Below are 27,903 nucleotides of genomic sequence, written 5' to 3'. Positions count from 1 at the left end.
TAACATCACCTAATGGTACGTACTCGGCTTGTAGACGGAATACCAGATATCAGCGAGGCACACACTGGAGTGGAATCTGTAGAACATCATCAGCGGTAGAGTGACATGTCCGAGGATCGTCCAGAGGACCTTGCCGTAGAACTCGTATCTCTCGTCGACACTTTCCGGTGACTTGAAGGAGAAGGTGTTGAAGAGCCACATACACACGTTGGCTATGAGGAGGAACATGACGGCATCCCGGCCCGGCTTGTAACGGCGGAGTTTCTTCGTGTTGCTGCACCGTCGCATGCCATCGATGAGGAATATCGTCTGGATGATCACCTGTATGACCTGAAAAATATCCGTGAATGAAAACGATTTAGGGCCCGTTTCATCACTTCCTGATAAGTGCCAAATAGGCTATCCACCAATCAACTTGACAGATCAAGTATGGAGAATCTGTCAAATAAGTTGTGAATAGCCTATTCGGCACTTAATATCAGGAAAAGGTGAAACAGACCCTTACAATTGGTTCTAAATTAGGGATATTTTTTTTTAAATAAAATAAGGGGTCGAACGACAGACAGACAGCAGACACTCGCAACATCAGAAGCGCTGCAGGTGCGTTGCCGGCCTTTTAAGAGGGAATACGCTCTCTTCTTGAAGGAGATATTTTAATGATTACATAACTAAATGAATATCAAGTAGACTTAACGTAAAGAATTTGATTAATGAATTAACATAATGAAGGATTGATTTTTTGATTCATAATTTTTTTTAACTCATCATGGCGCATATAATTGCATAGGTTCTATTTCTACGGACTAAAAAGTGCGTCACGGATAGTCTGTCGTCTGCGCTGCGCCTTACTCTTCGTTAATAATAATAAAAATCTTTGAACGTGGTCTTACTAGGTATAAAACTTAATTAAGCTGTACTCAAAATTTGAATTTCTATGATAAATCAAGGATAGAGTTAAGATATAAAAAAGAGATAAGTAAACAAAAATAGTTTTTTCAACTTCTGGAAAAATCCTCACCATCAACACTAGATCGATACATCTCACGATATTTAGTATCACGATAGTGGCTAGTAGGGAAAGCAGGGTTTCCATGAAGAAAGCCGGCAGACAAATGTAAAGGAACACGTCATCGAGCTTAGAGATAGGGTGGTCGTTCACATCCAAACTCCTTGACTGCTTGTACGCTATTATCACAGCGACCGTCATGAAAAAATGCATCCACAGCTTCGTGTGATTCTTCAGAGCGTATCCGTAGCCTGTGAAGTCACTGTAAAAAATATAAACATCAGCCATACATATTATAACCTCCTCCTTTTTGGAAGTCGGTTAAAAATAAAATTAATCAGATACGTTTTCACCTGGCTTTTATAGGTAATTTATTCTTGTCTGCTACTAATGAAAATTGTTTTTTTTATACAATGGACTATTATATTAAAACGAGATCAAAAGTATCCCGGGACTCAAATAAAATTTCAGCAAAATCGGTTCGGTATTTGGGTTTGAAGAGGTAACAGACAGACAGACACACTTTCGCATTTATAATATTAGTATGGATATGTTTTACGACTTACTTAATTTGACCCACTGGAAAACGTTTGCTCATCTTTTATACTATTTCCTAAACTACTACCTTTATAGGGCTAACAAAACATAAGTTCTAGCTCTACGTACCCGCCAAGGTTCCCAAGAACAAATCCAAGTATGACATTAGCTGCCATCAGCACCACAAACACCAGGCCGAAGAACAGACCCTTGCTGGATCCGTGGCAGTCGACGTGGACCACAATGTTACCAGGGGACTCATTCTCTGCGTCTTGCTCTCTAAAATCATCCAAACGAAGATGTAAATGAAAATATTATATTATTTAAACAATAAACCCAAATCTTGTAAGCTCGATTAAAAAAATATATTATATAAGTACGTAAGTATGCAGATTGTATGATATGGCCCACATAAAACAGAGCCACAACAAATAATTTTACACTTTATTTTAATTCAATTAATAATGTGCCGTACTTGCAGAATTCGTTTTTTTTTCCAGAGAGTATCAGCTGATGTAATATATTTAACACTAGATGCTATTGTTTAAATTAACCCTTCGTAAACTGTTATAGTTGGTCAGTGGAGGCTTTGTTGAGCGTTTCATTTAGGCATACAGTTTTTGGCTGGGCACTGCAAACAAAATTTGCACTTCGATAGCCTGGATACATCATATTATTGCTTTTCCAGGTAAAATGTGGAATTAATTCAGTTTGAGACTACCGGAATTTCCCAACAGAAGCTATTAATACTATAATGGTAAGGCTAGATAATACTAGCAGTTCGGCCCATCACTCTGCTGCAGGGCGCTGCCTGAAAGTGTGTTGTTACTTTTATTAATTTTATAATAAACTATGCAACCCGTGCCCATTATAATATTATGTTGATTGTTGAGCATTAAATCTTAAATATATTTGTGATGATAATCAGAAATAAAGTTAGCCTAAGTTACTTATGTGTTAAACTAAATATTTTTAATAGTTTATGTGTGATGCGAGAACAAACATTGTCTTTTTAAGATTTAAGTATAAAGTTTATATATAATATATTCCTTACATAGAATGAACGCTCTGGTGGTCTGTATGATGCGGGGTTTGCTCCTCCTCAATGGGACGACCGATGTGACTCCAGATCACGTAGTAGAAGGCAACTGCAATAACAAATATTATATGAATATGTTTCCGAATACGGTCAACAAATTCAGAAATCGAATACGGAAAACGTATTCAGTTCGGAAATCGAATACGTTTTCCGTATTGGATTTTCAAATTGGTTAGCCTATTGGGAAAACCGCTTTTCGAACGGAACGAATTCCGCACGTACGTCTTAAGTGGAAACCGGCGCGATTTTCGCTCGTCTCACGGAATTCAAGATCGGAAATCTAATCCGGAAAACGTGTACGCGGCCATCCTGACACCTATATCTATTTTGATGTTATGCATTATAATTTATATAGCGCAATTTTACACTTATTAAAGTTTAATAGCAATTTTTTTTTCTTACATATTTTGTAAGAATAATATTTTATTAGTCCTAATTTTTAACATGTTTTTAAAGTTGAAGTAAATATTAAATAATATGTACCTATGAGAATGTTGAACTCCACTCCAAAAGGAAACAAGTATGGAGAGAAATTCTCAAATATCATAATCGCTGCTGGCGAGCTAACACAAGTAGCGTCATACAGGCTCTCCAGATCTATCAGACCTATCGATTTGTCTGAAACATAAAAGTTATTTAATTTAAGAATGTAATTACTTCATGGACAGATGGCGGATCTACGAATTTGGTCTGATTATGTCAAGCCCAGCTGACAAAACCAACATTGACCGAAAAAATTACCGGTCACCTACCGGTGAATTTTGCTCATGGTATTATATAATTACTATGAATACATTAATAATTAATATGCTCATTTTTTATTATATTTGTATGTCTCTAAAGTGAAAATACAATAATATCCATAATCCATAAAAAGCAAAGAATTAAGTATATTTAAACTAAGGTAGAAGTGGTGTACTCTACGAAATGCCATTTGAAAAGCCATCCTAAAATAAAACACTCAAAACATTACTCGAACACAGAAACTAAAAGTATCTACGTAGTCAAGTGCGAGATGCCAATATTATTTTTGTGGCGGTACCCACAATTCGCCTAACATTCCTGCATCGCGCTATCGAAGTTTTCTGAGCGCGTCAGTATTTATGTCGCAGCCGACTGGTTTAAAAAGCCGTTCAATCAAACAGCTAGCCCTTTGACTGAACAAAGCCATTCAATCACACGTCTAGCTTTTAGATTGAATATTTTAGTCACTCAAAACGAACACTACAGCTGATTCAAAAGCCGCCGTCTAATTGAAGTAGTTCAACGCGCACCGGTGCGGCGCTAGGTGCGTTTTATTTACAATATGGCGTCAACTAGCAGGTGTTTGTTGGTGTTTGTGGTTATTTTTCGGAAAGAAAGTAGTAGTAATAAAAGTTACAAGGGTTATTAAAGAGACAAAAATTATGGAGGCACATACGAGTGAATCAAAATTTCAACAAATATTCGAGGAGAAATTACGGGATTATGAAATACATCACCAAGGTATTTATTGCACTTCCATAAATAATAAATTAGCTATAATTATTGTATGTGCTAAATATGTTCAAAATTAGTTAGAATACAGTATTTTCAACCCTCCCGAAAGGGGAGGTTCGGGGGGGACAGTCCCCCGCCAAAACAAAAACAAACACAATCCAGAAAGTCTAAAAGTTGGTTAGGTTAGGTTAGAATTTAGACCACAACACTGAGGGAGCCGAGCGAGCGCAGCGAGCGTGCTGCGGCAGCAGCCGGCGACCGTCACCAAATAAAAGGGGGGTTGGGGGGCGCAGCCCCCCGCTAAAACAAAAACACGGAAAGTCCAAAAGTAGGTTAGGTTAGAACTGTGACTGTGCTGCGGCAGCAGCCGGCGACCGTCACAAAACATGCCTCAGAATTTTTTATTTTTACTTATTGGCTATTGCATTAAACTTTTGGTCACCCCTTAAACTTAATCCGAGAATAATTATTCTTTCAATAAAATCTTTCAACAAAAAAAATTCCTATTCTCCCAAATTTCATATTAAACTAATGGTTCAATGGCAAATTAACTAGGGTGACCCCCAGTTAATTTACCATTAAACCAGTTGGCTAAGCGTCGTCTAGCTGTAGTGTTGAACGTTATAGTCAACAAATCGACTAAACGACGTAAAGCCATGTGATTGAATGACGTTGTTGAGTCAAAGGGCTAGCTGTTTGATTGAACGGCTATTTAAACCAGTCGGCTGCGACATATATACGACATCTGAAATGTATCACGTGGGCTTCGGCCTGACCGGGCATACTACCTCGCTCGGTCGGAAGATCTTCCTAAAAATTATTCTTTTATTGTGAACAGCTATGATAGTCACCTTTGAAAGGTAATCCCTGAAGATTTATTTGTATATTTTTAGACAAGATAGCATTTTGCCCTTTGATTACATTTAGTATCTGAAAATAAATTAAGATTGTTTTAAAAATTTCTTTGCTAACCGTACACACTCGCATACGACCGTCGCGTACAGCGCCCCAGTGAACACTGACTGCAACGGTGTGAATTAGGTCTATTGGAACGGCGGAACATTTGATGCGTATGGCACGTCTACCTCAGTTTAAATAGTAGTTTTTGTAAAAAAAGTGTAATATAAAAAGGGTATTACGTCTGTTGTCTTAACAACCATTAAAATATACCTACCCACTTTGGTAGAAGAATATCTGTGAGATTTGTTGCCATATATGGAGTTGGCGTAGATAGTCAGTGATAGATGTGTCTCACGGTAAATGGTAGAGATCCAGAAACATATACTGCTAGCGATCAAATGTGTGAAGCCCAGATTGGCCAGTCTCTGAAATATATTTTTATATCCTAAGATCCGACCGTAAAATTCTGCATGAATCGTTTTTTTCGATCAAATATATTTTAAAATAATCTTTAGAACGAATGAATTAATGTTGGGTTGCCTTGTTAAAAGTAGCTGCAAGTAACTCTAATTGAGCAAAATGAAAGCCCGTAATACAAACTTGCGTGTATTCAATAGAAAAGTAAGAGAATTAAGAAGGAATGACATTGAGGAATGATAGGACAATACACATAAATAACTTTGACAAGGCAACCCAACATTAATCCATTCTATACGTTCTAAAGATAATTTAAAAATATATTTGATCGAAAAAAACGATTCCTGCAGGATTTTACGGTAGGATCCAATACTATTATAACAATACATAGATTGAAGATGGAGTATGTTTTAAAATGTATGGAGTCTGGTCCAAATTTCCAACACTAACGGGACCTATATTTAGTAAAAATGTATACTAAATACTGAATTATTATAACCAAACCGCAATCAAAAATACCCTGTAAGTGATAAGTTATGGCTGAATGAAAAGTCACGTTTTTTACCATTTTGTATGAAAAATGTTATAGATGTTGTACAAAGTACAATAATGTATTAGTTTAACTGCTGAGTGAGCGCTTTGTGTCAGCAGTTTACATTCATTAACATTGTTACATTTTACTTAATAAATCAGTGTAAGAACAGCACTCATCGGGTTTGGTTGTTTCATTCCATCCCTATCTATCTGTAGAAACACTACAGATCTTTTTGGTCCTTCGTTCCTTCAGGACCTTGCTCTCGCGTCGCGTGTAACATACAGTTGCTTTGCATCCGCGCCGTGTTGTGAGGACACCAGTGACTTTAGCATATACAGTGTTATATCTGTGACGAACAGTTGCAGTGACGTACAGTCAGAACTACAGTTAGTGAAGTGTTCAGTGGACTTTACTCCGTGAGGTTTCTGTAGCATCGACAGCCGCAGCACCCACATCAGCGACAGCATCGACAGCAGTCCCGCAGGAGAGTAAACCACAGAACCAAGTAAGATCTTTCCATATTTTCTTTACATGATGGACAAGCTAATTCAGCAGCAGAACGCGATCCTAGAAGAAATTAAGCGTATAGAGACTAATTTTAGGAAGGATTCACCATCCCGTAAAACGCGCGAATATCTCGATGAGAGACTCGCTAATTTGGACAGGCTCTGGGCTGAGTTTAATGCGAACAATGACAAGCTCAGTCTGCGCGGTCAACCTGATGCTCCATATTTCGTCGAAAATCAGTACGAGGAGGCACGCGAATTTTACAATAATGTCCGTTATAGAATTTCTTCCTATACACCTACTTCGAAAACAGACCAGACAGGTACTAGTTTGTCCGTCAGAAAACACACGACAACACCGTCACCGTCTCGCGAGCAGGCACCGCCAGCACAGGCGCCGCCAGCACCGCCGCAACAGGCACACACAGACATTGAAAAACTTTTATCGCTTCAACGTACAAATTTTAGGGCATTCGCTAGGCTAATTAACAATATTAACGTAGACAACATAGGCGATAAATGGGAGTTAGAAGATGAGCTGCGTAGTGTTCAGTCTCGCTGGAATAACATTGATTCCTTACATTTAGAGATTGACAATATTTTACAAGGAGATAACGCGGACTACGATAATGAATTTTCCTACTACGAAAATTGCTATAAAGATATCAAACGGTCACCTAATAAAAAATTAGCATCCGCGGCTCACATCCAACAGGCAACACCTCAAATAGATATCCCCGTGTTTACAGGCAAATACACACAGTGGCCTACGTTTTACGATTTATTTTCCGAAAGTATCCATAACAATAACTTGCTCACAAAGGGTCAAAAAATGCAACACCTTAAGGGCAAACTTAGAGGAGAAGCCGAGCGTCTTATACAACATCTACATATTTCCGCTGAAAACTACGATACCGCTTGGGAGCTTCTCACTCATCGGTATAACAATCGTCAGTTGTTATTTACAAAACAAGTAGAGATATTTTTAAATCAGCCAGCTTCTTACAAACAGTCAGCGTATGAAATTAGGCGTCTCTATGATACATCCATGGAGTGTATTAATGCCATACAAAATCTCGGCATAAACACTTCCTCTTGGGACCCGCTACTCGTACATCTGATAACGAAAAAACTGGACCCTGACACGTACAGTGACTACCAGGAAAATCGGAAAAAACCACGGGAGCTACCTACGCTGGATGAGCTCATGAATTTTATAGAAAATAAATTTACAGCTTTAGAGCCCATACAAAAAAGAAAGGCTCAAACTTTCACACCAAAGCCCTCTTCGTCGCATTCAATTAATACGCAATATAACACAAAATATGCTAAAGGCAAATATATAGCGAAACCGCATTATCAGGTGACAGAAACTCGCATGTGGAACTGTCCGCTCTGTCAGCAGAATCATATTTTATTTAAATGCAGTAAGTTCGCTAAGTTATCGGCCGAGGAAAAAATGAGAACGGTACTAAAATTACATATTTGTCAAAACTGTCTTTACATTCACGATGCAAATGGTTGTACTTCTGCAAAACGTTGCAAACATTGCCACGGTGATCACAATACCATTCTACACGATGGATATTACGCTGTTTTCAAAGCCCAGAAATCCTTACCTCATACAACATACTCGACGTCATCGATTACGCAAGCACAGCCCGTCGTCACAACAGCTCCGTCGTCGAGTTACATGCCTACATCTAACTTAGCTAATACTAACTTTACACCTAATTACAATACTAATAAAAATCATAATGTTAACTACGTAGCTACGGATAATGAGGAGATATTATTAACTACACTACTTTTAAAAATACAAGCCTACGACGGTACTTACATAGTTTTAAGAGCGCTTTTAGACCAAGGCTCTCAAATTTCATTAATTTCGGAGCGCGCCGCCCAGCTGCTAGGTCTTCCTAGACAACATCATCCCGCTTCTATTTCTGGAATAGGATATGGCTCTAAACAAGGAAAGGGAGTCGTTACTTTGAATTGTATGTCAATTTACGATGACTACACATTTTCAACTCAGGCTATTGTTATAAATATAGTCATTAACAATTTGCCCAACGGAACATTTAACAAACAGCCGTGGTCACACCTTCAAAACATTAGACTTGCGGATCCCGACTTCAACATCTCCAGACCTATTGACATGCTACTGGATGCGAGTGTGTACTCCGACATCCTCATGGATGGCCTCATCAAGGGCCCTAACAAGGCGCCCATGGCACAACAGACTAGGGTAGGTTGGATCTTGTCAGGGGACGTGAAGACATTTAACTGCTGTGTCGTGCTGAACAATCTAGCCGATATTTCACAGTATTGGGAGCTCGAGGAGGTTCAGAACTCCTCGACTGCCCGCTCGGAGGAAGATGAGTACTGCGAACAGCTGTACCAGTCGACCACGAGACGATTACAGAACGGTAGATATGAAGTTGCGATTCCGATGAAACAGGACTTTGAGAAACATCTGGGAAACTCTAGACCGAAGGCGATAGCACAATTATATAATTTGGAACGTAAAATGGCAAAAAATACAGAATTCTCAGAAAGCTACACACAGTTTATGAGGGAATATCTAAGTTTAGGACATATGAAACCTGTAACAAAAAAGGTAGAGCCGTCGTACTACCTCCCGCATCATGGAGTTTTAAAAGCTGACTCGACAACAACTAAACTGAGAACCGTTTTTAAAGCTTCATCAAAAACTTCTACGGGGTACAGTTTGAACGATTTGATGCTTCAAGGCCCAAATCTACAAAGCGATTTACATAGTTTAATTTTATCGTGGCGTAAACATAAAATCGTCATTACAGCGGATTTGGAAAAGATGTTCCGTCAGTTCTTTGTCAGAGAATGTGACCAGCATCTTCAGAGAATCGTATGGAGAGACATCTTCTCGACCGCAAAAACTGCAGACTCTTCGCCGCAAGAATACCAATTAACGACAATCACATACGGAACTAAGTCTGCGCCGTATCTTGCCATGCGAACCCTGAAACAGCTCGCTTTAGACCATAAGGATGATTTTCCTCTAGCATCACATGCTATTTTGACGTCATTCTATATGGACGATCTCCTCACAGGTGAGAGTTCTATAGAGAAAGCGAGAGATTTGCAAAAACAGATTATTGATATTTTCAACACAGCAGGCATGAACATACGTAAATGGTCCAGTAACAACATGGAGCTCACACAAAACTTGTCACCAGAACAGTTGGACATTTCGCTAGATTTCAAATGTGCTGAATCGCGAAAAACATTAGGGTTACGTTGGAGTCCTAGAACAGACTCATTTACATTTCAAAATAAATTCGTGGATTTAAATAGCGAGGATCACCTTACAAAACGACAACTACTCTCCAACATTTCGAAGATTTTCGATCCGCTGGGGTGGCTCTCACCTCTTACAATAAGAGCTAAGATTTTATTTCAACGAACTTGGTTGGAGCCGAACATTACCTGGGATGATGAGCTTCCTCAGCAGATAATTTGTGACTGGAAAACATTAAAACAGGATTTTCAACATTTGGATACATTCGAATTACCTAGATATTTAGGTAATACTCATAAATACATTATACATGGGTTTTGCGACGCCTCGGAAAAGGCTTACGCAAGCGTGGTGTACATTACCGCTACAAACAGTAAAGGCGTGTGCACAACGAGGCTGCTTACGGCGAAAACAAAACTCGCTCCTTTGAAGAACAAGTTAACTCTACCTAAGCTTGAACTATGTAGCGCACATCTTTTGGCTAACCTTTTGGATAAGGTCTTGGCTACAATGACGGACAGTCAATATGAGGTACACTGCTGGAGTGACTCTATGATTGCATTGGCTTGGATTCAAGGTGACATTCACAGATGGCAGAAATTTGTATCCATCAGAGTGCAAAAGATTACAGAAATTGTCGAACCTTCACGTTGGCATCATGTGAGTACAGAATTAAATGCAGCAGACTGTGCTACAAGAGGATTGACAGTTGCACAACTAGAATCCCATTCATTATGGTGGGGCCCAGAATGGCTCAACAAGTTAGATATAAGTTCAATTGAAAACGTTTCTAATTTAACTACATGTATTGAAGAAATTAAGGCTAGTGTGAACGCGACTTTATCAACTACAATTATAAAACATAAGACTTTAATATTACAATTATTGAATGAATACAGTTCATTGGCACGTGTCGCAACAACAGTGGCATGGCTATCACGTTACATCCTGTGGCTTCGCAACAAGAAGAATGTACCACATCAGAATTATTTGTCAGCTGTTGAAATGGAAAATGCATATTGTATTATAATTAGAACTGTACAATCTATAGAATTTAAGGAAGAATTTAGTTGTATTTTACAGAATAGAAAATTACCTAGGAATAGTAAGGTATTGTGTTTAAATCCGTTTATTAGTAAGGATGACGGATTACTGAGAGTCGGTGGGAGACTTAATAAGTCGCATTTAGAAAGTTGTGCGAAAAATCCAATTATTTTATCGAATCACAGTCGTCTCACAGAACTAATTATACAGCAAGCTCATTCTTTAACTTTACATGGCGGACCCAGACTTACCTTATCACACATTAGATACAAATAACACATTGGATACTGAGCGGGCTCCGTACTGTTAAAAGAGAGTTACGTAAGTGCGTTACATGCAGGCGTTACAGCCACCAGAATCATCAACAGATCATGGCAGATCTACCCGAACCACGCGTAACTCCTTCGCGTCCATTTAGCATTACAGGTGTGGACTTCACAGGATATTTTGACATTAAAGCACAAAAGGGGCGTGGGATAAGAACAACGAAAGGATACGTAGCCGTATTCGTATGCTTATCGACCAAGGCCGTTCACTTGGAGCTCGTGTCCGACCTCAGCACCCCTGGATTTCTTGCAGCCTTTCGTCGGTTTTGTGCCCGGCGAGGCACCCCGAGTCATATGTACAGTGACAACGGGACAAATTTTAAAGGCGCTAACAGATTGCTGATCAAGGAGTACAAAGAGATTTTTGCCACAATTGACAGGAATTTCTTCGCGAACATAAACAGCTACAATATCAAATGGACTTTCAACGCACCATCATTTCCATCTGCAGGAGGTCTATGGGAGGCTGCCGTCAAATCACTCAAATATCATCTTCGGCGAGTGATAGGCGAGCAGCGACTTACCTACGAAGAATTTAACACCCTGCTACAGCAGATAGAGGCCTGCCTTAATTCACGACCACTGGTTGCGTTGACGGAGAATCCTGATGATGATTACCTGACCCCTGGACATTTCCTCGTAGGGGGACCTTTGCTGTCTCGTCCACAGGCTGAACCGGAACATCTTAATCTTAACACAAGATGGCACATGGTACAAGCCATGAACAGGAACTTTTGGAAGAAGTGGTCTTCGGAGTACCTTCAGCAGCTTCAAACACGATCCAAATGGCAGAGTCCATCGAGAAACTTTGAAGTGGATGACATAGTTCTGGTGAAGGAAGACAATTTACCTCCCGGGAAATGGGCTTTAGGTAGGATAGTCGAGGTACATCCAGGCAAGGATGGGTACGTGAGAGTGGTATCGGTTAAGACCAAGAATGGTATTTTGAAAAGGCCAATTTTAAAACTTTCCCGACTTCCAGTCAAGGAGAGCGATACCGTACAGGTGAATAGCAGCTCTAGTGATCATGATCGACATGCCGTGACCCCTGGAATAACGAACGGGGTGCAACCAGAAAGCCATACAAACCAGCTACCGCCATCTCGACGTCGACCTCGAAGGAATAATTTATGTAATTTTATATTTACACTACTTTTTATGTTTTTATTTACAATTGCGCCCACACAGGGAACCTACAATATATCTAATTTCAACTCGAGCCAAAGCCTGTATTTCGACAAACAGTTCAATATTAACTTAATCAGGGATGAGTGGAAATTAGTTGTTTACTATAATATGTCAACGTATTGGACGAGTATTTCATATTTACAGAAGTACGTAAAACATATACAGAAAGATACTTCACAACTTTCACCGCAGTACATAAGCATAGCCGAACAATTACAACATGAACTATCGGAACTTCAACATTATAATGTATTGCTGCAATATAAAACTAATAAACGACAGAAGAGAGGCATAATTAATGGTGTGGGTTATGTAGCTAACGCATTATTCGGAGTTCTCGACGACAGGTTTCTGAAACAATATGAAAAGGACATAGAGAAGATTTCGTACGACTCCAATCACTTACGAAGCCTTCTGAAAAATCAAACGAGCATTATTGAGGCACAGTCAAACATATTACGCAGAAATGAAGATATTATGTATAAGCAATTCAGCATGGTACAGTCACATTTACAAAACTTTACAAATATTTTAAATCGAGTACAGTCGGACAGTGAGCATCAACTTAATACTATATCATCAGTTCTGTCGGCACAGATTTTAATATCGAATCTTCGACGTATACAAGATAATTTAGTCGATACAGTAACTGATTTATCTCATGGACACTTGGACGCACATTTAATACCTTCAGAACAGCTGCAACAACAGATGCACATTATTTCGAATCAATTAAGGGGAGACCTAACTTTGCCTATTAGTGAAGAAGACTTACAGGAATTATACAAGGTCATGAAAGTTAGCTCAAAAATCGGAAGATCATTTCTAGTAATAGAGATAAAAATACCTTTAATTGCAAAGGAATCATTCGAACTAGACAAAATATATAGTATACCTTTTAAAAGTAATCTTATTATTCAAACATTTACACCTTACATAGCTTTTAATTTACAAAAGGAAATATTTATTTTACTAACAGAAGAAGATACTCATTTGTGTATGCATTTATCTTCAGGAAAAGTCTTGTGTGCCTTTGATAGACCAATTTATGAGCAACAAATTAATCATTCTTTTTGTAATCTACATACAAACAATAAAACATTATGTACGACTAAAACAATTAAGTGCGAAGAGCGGTGGATCAAATTACGTGCTAATAACAGGTGGTTGTTCTCGTGCTGCGAAAATTGCCAAGCGCGACTTTTCTGCTCGGACACAATAGAAATGATTACCTTACAAGGAAACGGACTCATGGACATAGCGTCGGGATGCGTTTTGAAGAGTAGATCCGTTACAATTTACGGACACACTAACTATCTTACAAAACTATCTACAAAGCCTGACATAGTTCCAGTACCAGAATTTTCTGTCCTTAATCATATTCTAAATTCTACACTACCTGAAAGTTTCATACCGGACAATCACAGTCATACTTGGGATCAGATGAAGATGCAGTTGGAGAACATAAAAAACGAAGCTAATGTGGTTTACTCTCCCGTCAGTGTACACGATGTACACCACTATACTGCGATCTACGCCACGCTGACACTGCTGATCTTAGGGGGGTGCATTTACGTCGTCCGTCGTGTTCGTAAAACGAGCCAACAACAGTTTCGAGTGTCCCCTGCTGTCACTGCCCCGGTGGTTCTGCGGGCGGTGGAGGCCACTAACGTGGAACTTCCGGAGCTGCCTACAAAGCAGCAGTCATTATCATCAACGGGGGTGGTTCCTCCGAGCACCAGTACGCAGTCCTGTGTGAAAACAAGTGGCAAGTGTAAAAAATCTGTGCGATTGTCAGTTCCAAAAATTAGTGAAAGTGAAATTAGTGATTATTAATTTTAACTGTGACATAAAGTGGTTAGGACAAACATTTTAGAGACATTAGGTTACGTATGGACATTAAGTTTTAGTTCTTTACATCATTCAGCATCCTTTTCCCTGAGTCCCAGGATGTACAAAGTACAATAATGTATTAGTTTAACTGCTGAGTGAGCGCTTTGTGTCAGCAGTTTACATTCATTAACATTGTTACATTTTACTTAATAAATCAGTGTAAGAACAGCACTCATCGGGTTTGGTTGTTTCATTCCATCCCTATCTATCTGTAGAAACACTACAGATGTATTAAAAATTTATTGAGTATGGTGCAAATGTCCACAACCAATAACACTTACGTAATGGTCTACTAAATACGGAATCATTATAACTGGACTGCAACCAAAAATATCCTGTAATTAAGTAAAAAGTTAATGGAAGTGGAATGAAAAAGTTGTCTACCATTTTTTTCCATAAAGTAGCGATCATATGATCGATTGCACTTTTTAACTATTCAATCTAGGTTATGTCATGCCGTTCGGCATTTCAATATTTTGACACAAAAAATTATTTTTTCATATAGTCATAACTTTTTACACTGACAGCTTATTTTTAATCTGTCTTGAATAATGAAAGTTGCTCTATATCTATTGGACAATAAGTCAATATAGGTCTCGTTAGTGGTGGAAATTCGGACCACTTTACTTCATTCTCCTTTAAATGACTGTTCAGTAAAATCAAATTTCAAATGACGCTCGGCACTTCTGCGAAAATAGCTACCTGACGATGTATGAAAAGCAACAATTCTAGAGACATTGAAATTGTGAAGACTGAAGATGTAGAGGCTGAAGATGTTTGAAAATTGAAAAGCAACAATTCTGGAGACATTTAAATTGTGAAGACTGAAGATAATTTTAAAAAATAATTACCGCATATTTCAAGATGACAATATTCGAGTAGTTAAATATAAAATACAGCTCTAGAAAACAAAATAAAGGGTTAAACATATCGTGTACAATCCCCATTATGTTCAAACACCTGTCGTTGTCAAGTTTATCGTCCATGTAGAACTGTATCTGACTGGCAAGTAACAGTACACCGTGGATAAGGTGACCGATTGCAAAACCTGAAAATTTTATACAATAATAATATTTAGAAACTCTATTTATGCACAGTATAGCAATATGTCATATTGCTATACTGTGACTTAAGTGTTATGCGAAGATAAGGAGTTGCTATTACTGGTTTCCTACTCATCAGTTTTAAGCCTTTTTGTCTTTTAAATTACTATTATTAAAGGTAGCCTGCGTGTTTTAAAAGGTAGTTTCCATGAGATACTGTGGTAACTAGACTTAAATATTATCTGTACTGTGATCACTAGGTTTAAATAATAATATTCTTGTAGCTACTTACCTGTAGCACCTAACTTTAGATAGAAGCTACCGGAATGTCGTCCGTGAGTGAATTGGTAGCTTTCTTCCAGCGGCGCAACTTTGCCTAGCAAATTAGTTTCGTTGTCGTTTGGATGAGTAGCATTTCCATTTGGATTATTTACTATTTCTATCTAAAATGATACAAAATATTACAATCATTTTACAAGCCATTTCTTCTAACTTTAAGGAAACAGTAGCTCTACCATGAGTTTATTATATCGTCGGTATATATATAGTCGGTATCGAGTATTTATCGATACTCGATACCGACTGCGTGAATATTTAGTATGGCAATTTTAGTTCCGCAAGTAACCGCTAGAGGCGCTGTAAAGTTTGCCATTCTAAAAATTTATGTAGTCGGTATTGAGTATCGATAAATAGCTTTAAACTCGTGGTAGAGCTACTGATACGTTAGACAGAATTAACAATGAAAATATAGAAGACACAAAGATTGAATCGAGAATGAATTGACAAGAACTATTTTTTTTTTGCGCAGGGGAAACTCCTCGGCGCCGGGACTGACTAAGCCGGGGAGGTTCCCATCTTCTCCCGGAGCCTCGTTAGACGAGAGTTAGGAGGTTCGCATAGCATCGCCTCCGCACTCCCGTCCTACGCCGGCGGAGCGGCAGAGAGGTAGGATCGCCCTCTCTGTCCCGCTTCACGGCTTCTTTCTGCGACATAACAATTTCGCAGAAAGAGACCGCCACCTGGCAGGCCTCATCGCTCTCGAGCATGCAGCGCACCATGCTCGGGAGCGTGAGGTCCCCTCCTAGCACTGCCACGAGATCGTGGCGCTGCACGGCCCAACGATCGCACACCTCAAGGGTATGCTGGGCCGTGTCCTCCACAGCGCCGCACTCATGAAAGAACTAAATATTGGGTTATCTGAATTCAGAGTGTTAATATTTTTAGTTAGGGGTTTTCAGGATAACATTAAAAATTATACTCACGTCTTCCTCTTTTTTGGAGTTCAATTTATTATATCTATATTTAATAATATTTATGTGTGCAATTAAAAATACAAGGTAAACTAATCCGATTACTATTAATACACAGGAGAAGATCTGAAAATAAGAATCAATGCTTTATTAACATTTCAAAATAAATGGTAAATAATAATTATAACATTCTTATTGGATTGCAGTGTAAGTCTGCCAATAAATTAGAAAAATCGATGGTGAACCTATGTTATTCCGTCGGGTTATGTCAAGCCAATGCTAGTCGTTAGCTACTGACTAAGCCTGACAGAACCGGACCAAAATACGTAGGTCCGCCATCTCCTTAATTCATCGATAGTACTTACAGGAGATATATGAACACTATAGAAGAAGTCGCCTGTATAAATAATAACTCCAAGTGTTATGATGAAGAGAGCATAGATGTTACTTAATGTTGAGGTCAGTGACTCCCTGAAAATATTCAAATAAAAATCGTAAGTAGACTATCCACTAAGCTTCAAACATAATATTATTTCGATGAAACAATAGCCTCTTCAAAAATAGTTTAATAGTACTAGACGTAAACGGGCTTAGGTACATAATTTTTTTGGAATATAACCATATTTTGTCTCGAGACTTAAAGTACCTTCTGAACAAACATCAATATACTTTGTTAAGTGGTTCGAACAGCAACAGATTGATAGACCGAATTTTGATAGTTATTTTTGGCAATATTTTCGAAGTATTATAAACAAAACGGACGACGACGACGACGACTATAGGCTGATATGATGATGATGATAAACAAAACATGACCGCCAACAAATCCGGCATAGGTCAGTTTTCAGCAACTATAAGTTTTGTTGCTAGTTCATTACAAAAGCATACGTCTTGTCTTTGATAATAAAAATACAGCAGTATTTCCATACAAAGATGACCTGCAAACCTTCAAGAAGAGAGCGTGTTCCCTCTTAAACGGCCGCCAACGCACCTGCAGCTCTTCTAATGTTGTCCATGGGCGACGGTAGTTGCTTTCCACGAGGTGACCCGTTTGCTCGTTTGTCTCCTTGTTTTATAAAAAAAACTTACGATATGAACTCTGACTTGTTTTTCGGAGTAGTCGGCGAAGGATCTGAGAATGCTGACAGTACTATGGATGGAGTTTCTGGATGTGATGCCATTGAGTCCAGTTGGCTTGAGTCTGAAAAAATTTGGCATTTTGTAATACTCAGATTGGGAGCTGCGGTTAATCTTTAATTTGCACATTAAACCATCAATCCCCAAGCCGCAGCCGGCTGCCGCACAATTGAAAATCTATTGTCTGCGATACCCACGATGGAGATTGGAGGTGTTAAAATACAATAAAAAGTAGGAACCATACAAATTAGAAAAGCCGATCTGACCACCTTGAGCTGTTTTTTCCAGACAACTAAAATAAAACAATTATTATTAAAACTATTAATGAAACTTAACACTAAGAGCGCTTCCGCACAACCCGAACTCGAGTTTCACGGATGACGAAAAGAAATGAGGTGTCTAAAACCGCAATCACTGCCTAAGATCATTATAATAAAAATGTATCACGTGGGCTTCGGCCTGACCGGGCATACCACCTCGCTCGGTCGGAAGATCTTCCTTTGTGGCCACCGCACATATCCCACATTTTAATTCTATAGTTTCGAAGGAGTACGCGGCCTAACATTGTGACACGAGAATTTTATATCTAAGATATAAAATTCTCGTGTCACAATGTTAGGCCGCGTACTTGATACATTTCAGCTGTCGTATATATACCGACGCGCTCAGAAAACTTCGATAGCGCGATGCAGGAATGTTAGGCGAAATGTGGGTACCGCCAGATCACTCCCCCCCGAAGACCGGAGGTCAAATCTTGAAGTCTTGTCGCTTGAGTGTCAGTGAGTTCCAGTGAGTCGGAACTGTTGCAGTGAGTCCCAGTGAGTCGGAACTGTAAGCAGCTGCACGGGATCCAGTGAGTCGGATAAGCTGCCATGCGGGGCCGATGCTACGTGCTGACCAGGAGAGATGTGCTCTGCTTGCTGACCGGTCGGTGTAGTGAGAAAGCCCGACGATGCCGATGCGGAGTCGCCCAGGCCGCGGTACATTGCGGCTAGTGGACGAGGTACCCGATGAGGCGATGCTGGCTGGCGCGGTGCGGAGGGGCGAGGAGTGATGATGATGAAGGAAGCGTGTTCTGTCGAGGGTCACCAATGTGGGAATATGCGTGGTGGCCGCAAAGGAAGATCTTCCGACCGAGCGAGGTGGTATGCCCGGTCAGGCCGAAACCCACGTGATACATTTCAGCTGTCGTATATATATATATATATATACCGACGCCCTCAGAAAACTTCGATAGCGCGATGCAGGAATGTTAGGCGAATTGTGGGTACCGCCAGATCAATGTAGTTAGTATTTTGATATCGTTGTTTGAAACGGCTTTACTGATTTTAACCTATATGCGTATTCAGTAGGTCTGAGAATCGGCTACTGGGTACTTTTTATATTGATTAGTGCATTTGTTGAATAAATAATAGTAAATTATTACAACTCGAGACTGACGGCGATCATTGTTTGTGCGACGGGATAGCGATGGACGTTGTCATGGTAACATACTTATTTAGTCACTTCAATAAAATAATATGGACGAAATTCTTTATTAATGGCAAAGCGATGTTTGCCGGGACAGCTAGTAATATATAAACTTCTACGTCTACTCCAGAACCTAATTTCATGGGTTCGGATGAAATTTAGATCGAAACGAGTGTGAAAGAAATTAGTTTTTAAACTAGTTTTAGTTTAGAAAAGTTAATAGAACATTAACATTGCTAAGTAAAACATAGTAAGTGGTTAAAATGAAAAATAATACCTGGTGGTGGAGGCGGCAGCGAATACTTGTATGAATCATCATCGTTGAATTTCGGAGACAGCCTATCAACGTATTCCTGTAAGCAATTGAAAGTAAACTGTATTGTTTCAGTTTACTGTACATACATAATATCATACAGTACGATGTTTTGTTTATATTACTCGGCAATATTCGTTACGTTATTTATAACCTATATTCTAGTGCAGTTCAGTAAAGAAGGTCTATTCACCTGCATTATTTAGGAGAAAAGTTGCTCCTACCTCTTGAAAATCATTTTCATTTTTGACTTCTTGCTTTGCGATATCTTCTCGTACTTCATTCATTGTTTAGTATTTTTGGGCACTCAAAAGTATAATCATTCTCCTATGCAGTGCTTTATAACACTAAACATTTATCGATATGGAGTATAAATTCTGAATCACAAAGATAGTGTTAACAGAATAGATACCTCATATCTTACATGTGATAATAATATTTATTATAAAAATTAAAAAGTGATATTTTACTAGTGAAAGATAAAGGCCTTCCGATGTATGTCATATCATAATATATTACTAATATCACATTTCATTAAAATTTTGTAGTTTAATACCAATTTCGGTTCAGCTCACCTGCAATTTTAAAATATTTTTTCTTCCTAATATAATAATTTTTTTTCGCGTCCAACCCATCGTTGTATAGGTTTTCTAAAAATATTATGAGTATTCATAGATCATTTTCCAATGTAAGGACCCGTTTGTGAAATATTAAGTTTTAAAGTGGAAAAAATCGTTAGAGTCCAGGTTATATCAGCTAAACGGTTGTTTCTGGAAATGTGGAAAATTGACGGAAGTAGGAAATACACTGAGTATTAAGAAATTTTATTTAAAAATTTTGTTCAATTTAAAATCAGAAAATAATAAAAGTATTTTCTAAAATTAAAAAACACCAACATAAAAATCAAAAACAAAATCAAGACATTAGATTGCTTAGTTCCTTGCTCAGGTCGATCGACAGTTTAGAGGCGAGCACCGCTAGATCGGACTTTGTCTTTTCAGCTTGGACGTAGTCGGATGGTACCGTGTAAGGGAGTTTTTTGCCCCCCTTGTCAACTTTCTGTAGGAAAGGCGGTATACGCAAATCTGGCTTTTGCTTCATCCATTTCAGGAACGCTTTCGTCGATCTGAAAAGGTATAAAAATTATCATTGTAAGCTCGATTTCCTAATAACATAAAATATAATATGTTATCAAGAAATCGAGTATTTTAAACCATTGTAAACCGACTATTGTAAAGAATTGTTTTAAATCTGGTTTCTAGATAATCAAATATATAAATCGTCATAGTGACCATAATATAAATTGATTCTAAGCCCAAAACAGGCCAAATGCTTTTTTAGTGTGAGTTTAGGGTGCTTACACACGGCGCCGCAGTGGCAGTGGCACCGCTACCGCGGCGGTGCTGCTGCAGCTGCGGCGCTGTGTATAAACACCCTTAGTCTTCTCCGAATCGTTAGAATATTGGTTTGATAACGAATACAAAAGATTGTATAACTTACCATATTAGAAGCTTAGTTAATAAAACATTTTAAGCTTACGTCAAGTGTTGTATGTCGCCCCAAACACAAGTCATGGACTTTAAATCTTCGGGTATTGGCACCGGCCCCCACAGTTCTTTCGTGTTATTTTTCGGCGGAAGATGCTTCAGTTTTTGTGGCAGACTTGATGCAAACGCTACAGTATGAGCTGGTTTCGTTTCAGCGTGAATGTCATTAGCTATTTGCTGCTTCAACACTTCGGAGCAGGAAGCCTAAAACCAGATATTTAACGTGGGAGAGCCATGCTTCGGCACGAATGGGCCGGCTCGACCGGAGAAATACCACGGAATCAGAGAAAACCGGCGTGAAACAGCGCTTGCGCTGTGTTTCGCCGAGTGATTGATTTTACCGGAGGCCCAATCCCCTACCCTAATAATTCAATTCCCTACCCACCCCTATTCCCTTCCCTTCCCTACCCTCCCCTATTACCCTATTCCCTCTTGAAAGGCCGGCAACGCAATTGCAGCTCTTCTGATGCTGCGAGTGTCCATTGGGCGACGAAAGTTGCTTTCCATCAGGTGACCCGTTTGCTCGTTTGCATAAAAAAAGATGCTTTTTATACCGGAAAAATGTACGCTTCCCAAGGGATAAACGCGAGTTGCGGGTGTCATGTCCAGATATAAGGCTAGTAACAGATTTATAACTAACGGATATAATATATTTTTAAGATCTACCTGTAGCAGGGTAGTTTTATCGTTTTGTATCACAAAAATGAAAAAACACATCGAGATGTATTTTATCTATCCGAGGATAGAATATTTCGGCTGATAAGATATCGTGTTATCCTAAATAGTTATTCAGTATCTGTCTACTGTCAGAGAGTAGATAAATAATTACAGCATTAATTAATTATTATAAAAATATTGTATACTTACCTTTTTAATTCCAGTGTACTCAGAAATAGATTTCAAAACGCAAGGAACAATTTTGTGATCCAATTTCAGCTCTCGAGAAGCATGCTCGTCGAACCAAAGCTACAAAAAATATTTAGGGGGATATATTATACGTGGGAGAGCCATGCTTCGGCACGAACGGGCCGGCTCGACCGGAGAAATACCACGTTCTCACAGAAAACCGGCGTGAAACAGCGCTAGCGCTGTGTTTCGCCGAGTGAGTGAGTTTACCGGAGGCCCAATCCCCTACCCTATTCCCTTCCCTACTATCCCCTATTCCCTTTCCTACCCTCCCCTATTACCCTATTCCCTCTTAAAAGGCCGGCAACGCACTTGTAGCTCTACTGATGCTGCGAGTGTCCATGGGCGACGGAAGTTGCTTTCCATCAGGTGACCCGTTTGCTCGTTTGCCCCCTTATTTCATTTTTAAAAAATTAGAGGTTACAATACAGAAAAAATATGTTTAAAATGTCGTACGTAGACTATGTAAGTACCTGAAACAATTCTTCAATATCTTCAGCACGTTTTATTTCACTTTTGAATTCAAGGCTACCAAGAGATACCCACCAGTCGTAGAAGTCTTTTGCAATCTAAAATGTAAGTATTAAAAGATCATTCAACTGGCAATCTTTAGTATTCCGAAGAACATTAGTACTTTGGCGGTCCGAGGACCGAGGATGAGAATATGAACCCCCTAAAATCTAGGTAACTGCTGTATGCAGTAAAGTTGTGGCTAATTACTCTGATAAGTATAGGTTCTAGTCATGTTTAGGCGTCGGTGCGACATAGCGGATATTGGCCGCTATGACAAGCAATAATTGTATGTAACGATTTATTTTAATTTACATACAATTTTCAATTGATTGTGATTTAGTTGTGCAGCGGCCCAAACTGTCGCGCGGAAGCATTATGAATCGTGCGGCGTGCCAGGAGTAAGGGCCGCGCTACACCGGAATGGCAGCGGCGAGGCGAGCACTTTCAGTGTTTTTAAACTTTATCTTCATTACTGTAATACATAGTATCGCTTGACAAATCTACAGCCGACCGTGGCCGCTCGTGGCCGCTGGCGGCCGCCGGCGGCCGCGATTTCTCAAGCGATACTATGTATTAGGTACAATAAAAAAGGTGAAGTTTAATATCATAATATGACACTGAAAGTGCTCGCCTCGCCGCTGCCATTCCGGTGTAGCGCGGCCCTAAGGTGGCTAGCGTACTAAGCCGGTGGATAATATGTTGTATTCTCACGGTTTTAGTCAAAATTTCAGCTCTTCTGCTATACTCGTCGGAGGCTGACACCTCAAGTTTCTTCTGTTTGTATTTGGAATTCCATTTGATCATATCAGTTTCGGATTCGCTGCAGTACAACATGTGATGATGTGGATTGTGAGCTCTTGATGATTTTTCCTTACTGATCCGAAATAAAAATATTATCACAATATGCCATCAAGTAAATCAACGTAAACGAGGTACCTCTATACTAAGTTTCATCTAAAACGTTTGCCACTCAAAAGCTTTAGTTTAAGCATTAAAAATGAGACAAATAGACACAATATCATGTTAATTTTGATGTACTAGAGATGGCCCAATGGTCGAAATTCGACCTTAGTTTCAACGACATTAGGACTACTACCTATATTTTGTAAAAAAATATTGACTATCATATTTTTTTCAACTCTTGTCTCTGGGACTTAGCTGATCTCAGACTGGCCGTGTAAGCATTGTCTAATCTATCGATATATCTATAAATTCCAACCCCAAGAGGTTCAAATAGGGGATGAAAGTTTGTATATAATAATACTTCTTAACGCGAGCGAAGCCGCGGGCAAAAGCTTGTAGTATCTAAGATTCAATAAAAAAAAACTATACTTAATCCATTTTCAATTTGTCACCTTGTTGTCAACAGACTTCAACCATAAATAAAAGAGTATAATTCGTATGTATAGGCTTGTCACTCAAAAATCTGTCATTTTTCCTAGTGTGTGTGTTGTAGTGTGTGCAATGTTTTATTTGGTAAAAAAATGTAATATAAAAGCATAATTTCAAAATAATATTAGCTCGATGCACTTCTTCACTATATAAACTATAACTGTGGTAAATTTCATTCACCTACGTTTCCCCATTTTTCGTCAAAAGGGATACAAAGTTTTTGGCTCACGTATTAATATATAGATTATTATGAGTTATACAAATAGACATACTCTTTATTCCTGCTGTGGTGGACAATCAGGTCATCAAAATACGAAGACGCTACATCATATGACGCTTTTGGTTTCCATGATTTTACGGACGACCAGGTTCTATATTTCGATCCTTTCGCTGAGCCACTGCGACCAACGCTCGATCTGCTTCGTATCAAACTCACTCTGTTACTCGGCATATAACATACACTATCGTATATGTTGGTAGAAGTGGACCATCTCTCGGATTCCTCTTCGGCTAATTCTTCTATATCGTTCTTGTAGAGCGACTCGTCGAAATCTGTCGCGGAGCATGTCGTCGGTAACACAGCCTGATGAGATCGCGGTATTGATGTTTAAAATACCAAAAAGGAATGCTATGTAATACCATCAATACTTATTAAGTATCCATACTAATATTATAAATGCGAAAGTGTCTATCTGTCCGTCTGTTACCTCTTCGCGCTCAAACCGCTGATTATACTGAAATTCAACATGGAGATACTCTGAATCCCGGGAAAGGACATAGGGTAGTTTTATCCCGCAAAAATATACGGTTCCCGCACGATAAACGAATTTTGGCGCAACGGCCGCAACTCCGTTCAATATAAACTAAGGGTGGGTTGCACCAACTTACTTTAACTATAACTGTAACTTTAACTATAACTTTTACTATAACTACAATGCAAAATATCAAATCTTTGGTTAAAGTCAAAAATGGACGCCATTTTTGACTTTAACCAAACCTTAATGTGTGGTTTGAACCTTAATGAGCTCGACAAGGCTTTAAATGAACGTGGCGAAAAAAGGAACTAACGCTGTCATTATACAGAAATGACATTTTTTACAGTTCTCCTTTACCAGCAGCGCCCCCGCCCACGTTAATTTATAGCCTTGTCGGACTAGCTGTCATCTGTCAAATTCTGTGGTCAGAGTTAAGGTTAAAGTTAAAGTTAGCCTTAACTATAACCATAACTTTAACTTTAACCACGACTCTGGTGCAACCCACCCTTAGTCATCTAGTTCAATATAAATGCGAAAGTATGTCTGTCTTTTACCTAAGCTGCTAAACTACTGAATAGATCTTACGATGGTAATTTTCGTGTTATTTAAAAAGTCGCAGGCAAAAATCTAGTAGTTAAAAAAATTATTAACACAGACACAAGTTTTACTCGGATACGAGTAAAACTTGTGTCTGTCTTATTTTGGTACTCTAAGTTAAATAAAACTATAGTGCGTGCGTCTGATTTAAGCGGTCTAGTATGTAGAAAGTCTATCTACTGCACTCCACGGTATGTAATTTATATTGTAATAGTAGTAGCGAATCTTACCTCCTTCCTCACATGTGTACGGTGATAAAATTCATGTGAAGCTTGCCTCGACACGACATCAGATTTGGGCTCGTATAAGCCGACCCGGGGCGGCAGATTAAAGATCTTCTCGAGCCTTTTAAATATTTTTGGTCCAACCAATTCCCTGACTTTGTCAGATTGAGTCTCCCAGAACTGAATTTGGAAGAAATACTAATGATAAATTGCTAAACAATTTCGAAAGACATATTTAATACTTCTTCTCAGTATCGTTTTTTTTTTACCTCTTCGAATTTACAGGTTAGCTGCTGCTGAGCAGTGAGCTCCTAGAATATGTATGGAAGTTTTATATTAGTACCTTTTACCTTTATATATTTATATTTTTACCTTTTCATCTTTGTATGACAGCTCCAGAGCCTTGATGACATTCCTCCAGTGAGTCCTCACAGCTACTGGGGTCTTCTCGTATTTAGACGGCTTAATGACCTCTATTTTCCGGGGTTTGTCCCATTTCTTTACTAACCTGACTTGTTTACCGCAAGACATTTTAATATTATTTGGGATTTTTTATAAAAGATATCTCAGAAAAGTGACACAAGCAGTAACATTGTCATCGATAAATGATAGATTTAAAAAAGAAGTTTCTTTTTTAAATCTATCATTTATCGATGACAATGTTGGAAATAAAAATTCTGTACCTATATACGGTACTTGTTTTTATCATGCACCTAGATAGGTCTCTAACTCTCTACTCACTGACCTCCATTATACAAGTACTTGTATAATGGATGTCAGTGTCTCTACTTCTAAGCTAGCTTATCTTTCAAACCCAACAGGCAGTGGCAATAAACACAGTCAGGTGGTTGGAACCCAACCTTAGAAATTTTCCGACATCTAGCGGTTTGCTTTCGAGATACGTGCTTGTCGCAGTTACCCGAGAATGCGTATAGATGGCACTGCAACATTATAAAACAGACCAAAATAGACTAATAGCACTCTTATATTATTACACAAAAATATAATATGTGATTTACAATATCTTCTGTAAATATTGTAAGTCACATATTTTAATATACTCCATGTATACTCCACTCTTTCATAAGCTTAAACCAGTTTAAAAAAAAACACAGTTACGGAGACATCTAGTGTTGCAAAATTGTACTACTTACCAGACAAGCGTACCACGTAGTTCGTAGAAAATTATATAGAGTGCCCTAAACAAACCGACGCCATAGAGTGCGAAGTTCGTAATTATAATAGACATTGCATGGCTAGAGTTGAGAAGAGAAGAGAGAAATAGAAGCGCCATAATTTTCGGGGTTTTTTTCGGCACATATTGATTTTTAACATCGTGATGTAGGTATGTTTTGATCCAAGGATCAAAACATACATCACGATGTTCAAGTCAAGGACTTGATTTGATGATTATTTTTAACTTCCTGCGTTATGAAAATTATTTGAGACGCTATGATAATAATTATTGAAATAAAAAGTTATAAAAATAATTAAATTAAAACTCATCACTATTTAAGTTTAAAATACAAAAATTGATACATATCTACTTGTAGACCATTTAGTAGCTCAGATAATTACTATTAGATGAATAACAAACAGCTAAGCGTAAAATATGCCTATTTTAATATTATATCGTATAGTTTTACCTATACTACAATAAAGTCTACCGTGTCCGTTTCTGAAATTAACCAACAGCTACAGCCATTTGGTACTACTAATATAATATATTCTGTGCCTACAGATAAATTTCGAAAACAGGCACGTTAGGATCAGAGTAGACAGATGTGTTAGGATGAAGTATAATAATAATATTATGTATTCTGTGACGAAGTCATAGGTAAACACTATCAACTATTAAGTGATAATAGGAATAAAGTAGTTTCTTTATTCCTATAGGCCTCTTGGATATCTCTAGTGGCGCGGCGAGTGGCAGATTCAGGCAACACGTGGGTGTCAGAGTGCGATCAGCTGTGAAATACGGTTTACTAGTTAAAAATGAAAACACGTTGAAAACGTTAAAAAGTGCTCTAAAAAAGGAAAATATGGGCGGTACGAGATACTGTTGTGTTGTAAGGTGTAAAAATTCCCAATCTCGGAATCGTGAATTAATATTTTATTCGTTTCTGAGACGGAATTGGAAAACGTATCGAAATCAACATGCCGATTATTAATCATGCTTAAATCTAAATCTCGCATGAATATTTCTAAATTATCACGCGCAAGTTACTTTTATTAACATTGTTTCATTACGTATAACAATATATTGTAATTTAAAAAACGATATAATAAAAAATAACGTAATATTTAAAAATAAAATTATTGTCGGTTCAATATTTCAGAACAATACTTATTTCTTCAATATTCACTTTCGCATTTATAATATTATCATACTAATATACTAATTACTGATATTACTAATTTACTAATAATATTGTAAGTGCGAAAGTGTGTCTGTCTGTTTACTGTTACCTCTTCACGCTTAAACTGCTGAACAGATTTTGCTGAAACTTGGCATGGATAACTCCATATTATATCCTTAAGAGTCC

At 38.4% G+C, this 27,903-nt stretch overlaps 2 protein-coding genes across 4 annotated transcripts; both read right to left on the bottom strand.

The window, feature by feature from the left end:
* Positions 1-9: 9 nt before the first annotated feature.
* LOC121728795 (proton channel OtopLc-like) lies at positions 10-19,732 on the bottom strand. 3 transcript variants are annotated; one of them, XM_042117086.1, is made up of 14 exons: positions 19,648-19,732; positions 19,388-19,463; positions 17,593-17,704; positions 16,869-16,974; positions 16,516-16,629; positions 15,546-15,696; positions 15,062-15,258; positions 14,492-14,545; positions 5,296-5,446; positions 3,126-3,260; positions 2,598-2,691; positions 1,673-1,822; positions 1,019-1,268; positions 10-330 (listed from the first exon to the last, which is right to left on the bottom strand). In XM_042117086.1, exons 1-14 carry the CDS (start codon positions 19,708-19,710, stop codon positions 10-12), a joined length of 1,974 nt encoding a protein of 657 aa, XP_041973020.1. In that variant the 5' UTR covers positions 19,711-19,732. The 3 variants fall into 3 exon arrangements, with proteins under 3 accessions (XP_041973020.1, XP_041973022.1, XP_041973021.1); XM_042117088.1 differs by having other exon boundaries at positions 19,617-19,711; XM_042117087.1 differs by lacking the exon at positions 14,492-14,545.
* Positions 19,733-20,338: 606 nt separating this feature from the next.
* On the bottom strand, positions 20,339-25,921 carry LOC121728816. The gene is made up of 8 exons (XM_042117117.1): positions 25,730-25,921; positions 25,364-25,537; positions 24,054-24,364; positions 23,101-23,263; positions 22,350-22,445; positions 21,838-21,936; positions 20,963-21,174; positions 20,339-20,549 (listed from the first exon to the last, which is right to left on the bottom strand). The coding sequence occupies exons 1-8, from the start codon at positions 25,886-25,888 to the stop codon at positions 20,339-20,341; spliced, it is 1,425 nt and encodes a 474-aa protein (XP_041973051.1). The 5' UTR covers positions 25,889-25,921.
* Between the last annotated feature and the right edge of the window lie 1,982 nt (positions 25,922-27,903).

This window comes from Aricia agestis, chromosome 7 (genome assembly GCF_905147365.1).
Source record: "Aricia agestis chromosome 7, ilAriAges1.1, whole genome shotgun sequence".
NCBI classification, from domain to species: Eukaryota; Metazoa; Arthropoda; class Insecta; order Lepidoptera; family Lycaenidae; genus Aricia; species Aricia agestis.
The sequence above is the reverse complement of the archived record's forward strand: the minus strand, read 5'-3'. Positions and strand labels throughout refer to the sequence as shown.